The 1,774-nt window shown below is 38.8% G+C and overlaps 1 protein-coding gene across 1 annotated transcript in view; it reads right to left on the bottom strand.

Annotated features, from left to right (window-relative positions):
- Nucleotides 1-1,503, bottom strand: part of slc30a2 (solute carrier family 30 member 2) — a 19,794-nt gene extending 18,291 nt beyond the window's left edge. Inside the window, exon 1 of the mRNA XM_037685661.1 lies at nt 1,208-1,503. Within this exon, the coding sequence (XP_037541589.1) occupies nt 1,208-1,290 (83 nt within the window). The 5' untranslated portion in view covers nt 1,291-1,503. The remainder of the gene's footprint in view (nt 1-1,207) is intronic.
- Nucleotides 1,504-1,774: the final 271 nt, after the last annotated feature.

Genomic DNA, 1,774 nt, shown 5'->3' with positions numbered 1-1,774 from the left:
TTTTTTTTATTCATTCTTCCAGTGGCATATTTTGAGTTTTCAGGTTTTGGGCTGTATGTAACTTTTTAATTAATTTAAATTTGACGACTTAATAAAATATCTGAGTTAATAAAACTAATTCTTGCAGTAAAACTTTTTAATTTAAGTTCAGTGTTTGCTTAAAAAAACAATAAAAGTTTGATTTCTGTTCTGTATGAAACAAAAGATGCATCATTTTGTTGTTCATAAATAATGAAAAGTTTCTCAGAATAACACTTTCGTGTTGCCAAATGTTGTGTTTATTGGAGGTGAAAGGTCTTTTGGCCTCCTTGGAAACACTTTGGCGACCTGCAGGGACGCCTCTGTAAACACACCCGCATGCACGCGCGCAATAACGGCGCAAATGGTGCGTGAAATCGCAAACGTGTGCACATGTGTGTGCAGCACCTCTGTCTGAACCCTGCAGTCAGTCGGGGGGGTGTTCAGATTAGATTTTTTATTTTCTGTTTTGATTTTGATCTGATTATTGCTGAACTTATTGTGTAAAGGTTTATTAAGTTTGGGTGAAACAGGCTCGTGGCAAGGCCTGCAAAGATTATTAAAATATTTAATCCAAATTTCGGTGCATATTTCCAGTCCTTTTAGCTGTTTTAAATATCTTTAAGCGTTTTAAAAGGCCACAAATTCTAGTTTCACTCACTGTCAGGCTCATATTCCAGGCCCAGCTTTAAAATTTAAAATAAAATAATAATAATAATAATAATAATAAAATAAAAAAAAACGATTTTTTTTGTTATGCTAAAAAAAAAAAAAAATCTGTATTTAAAAAAAATGTTTCTTGCTGCAAAGAAAACACATTTTATTAACATTATTATTGTAACAGCTCATGCAAGCCGACATTTTATTTTATTTTATCTTTCCCAGCATGTGCGCGTGTTCCTGTCCGTGCACGTGCCGTGCTCGCCCCCTCCTTTAATGACAGATGATGGGTTCTCAGCCCCGGGGCCATTTGTCTCAGGCTGTCCACAAACAAGCCAAGCGTGCAAATGAATTTGTTCATTCACATAAAACAGAGGCACGCACGCGCACCACAGTAACACACACACGCCACGTGCACGCCATTTTGGGCTAATTTGATTATGTTCATGAGGCTTTTTGTTGCTCTTTTATTACAAACATCGCAGCTTCTTGCAGTTAAAAACAGGATTTGGTGCGCGCGAGCTCTCACCTTTGCATCTTCAGAGAATACATCCTGGCGCTCTTCTCGTCTATCAGGTGAGACTTCTCCGAGTTTGCAGCTTTAGTATCCATTTTCTGAGTCCAGGCAGAAACAATAAAAATAAAAATAAACCCTCCTTTTAGACTGAAGTCAGACAGAAAAGCCGCAGCAGCTCCAGTTTGTCTGCAGACTTCAGGACTGAGCAGGAGATCCGCTCATTGCGGCGCAGACAGGCAGCAGGAGGAAACCATCTGAGGCTGAGAAGTTCGGTTCTGGTCCGAACCCTGCAGCTGCTGCTGTCTCTGCAGCTCAGACAGAACCGGGACAGACTGGACTGCAGCAGGACACCTGAGCAGCGTCAGCATGAAGGGAACCAATCACCTGCACGAGGCAAATAAGGTTCATTTTTATCACTTGTTTGAGTAAAAACTGCATTGTTTTTATTTAAGTTTGCTACAATAAATGTTTTTTTCCTCTGAATATTGTTTAAAAAGCATAAAAAAATACACTTGTTGTTGCACAACTCATAACTAAAAATCATCTGTTCCGAAGAAGCATTTATAATAATGTCCATGA

Source organism: Nematolebias whitei, chromosome 12 (assembly GCF_014905685.2).
Source record: "Nematolebias whitei isolate Nwh7 chromosome 12, NemWhi1, whole genome shotgun sequence".
NCBI lineage: Eukaryota > Metazoa > Chordata > Actinopteri > Cyprinodontiformes > Rivulidae > Nematolebias > Nematolebias whitei.
This window is presented reverse-complemented; position numbering and strand designations above follow the sequence as displayed.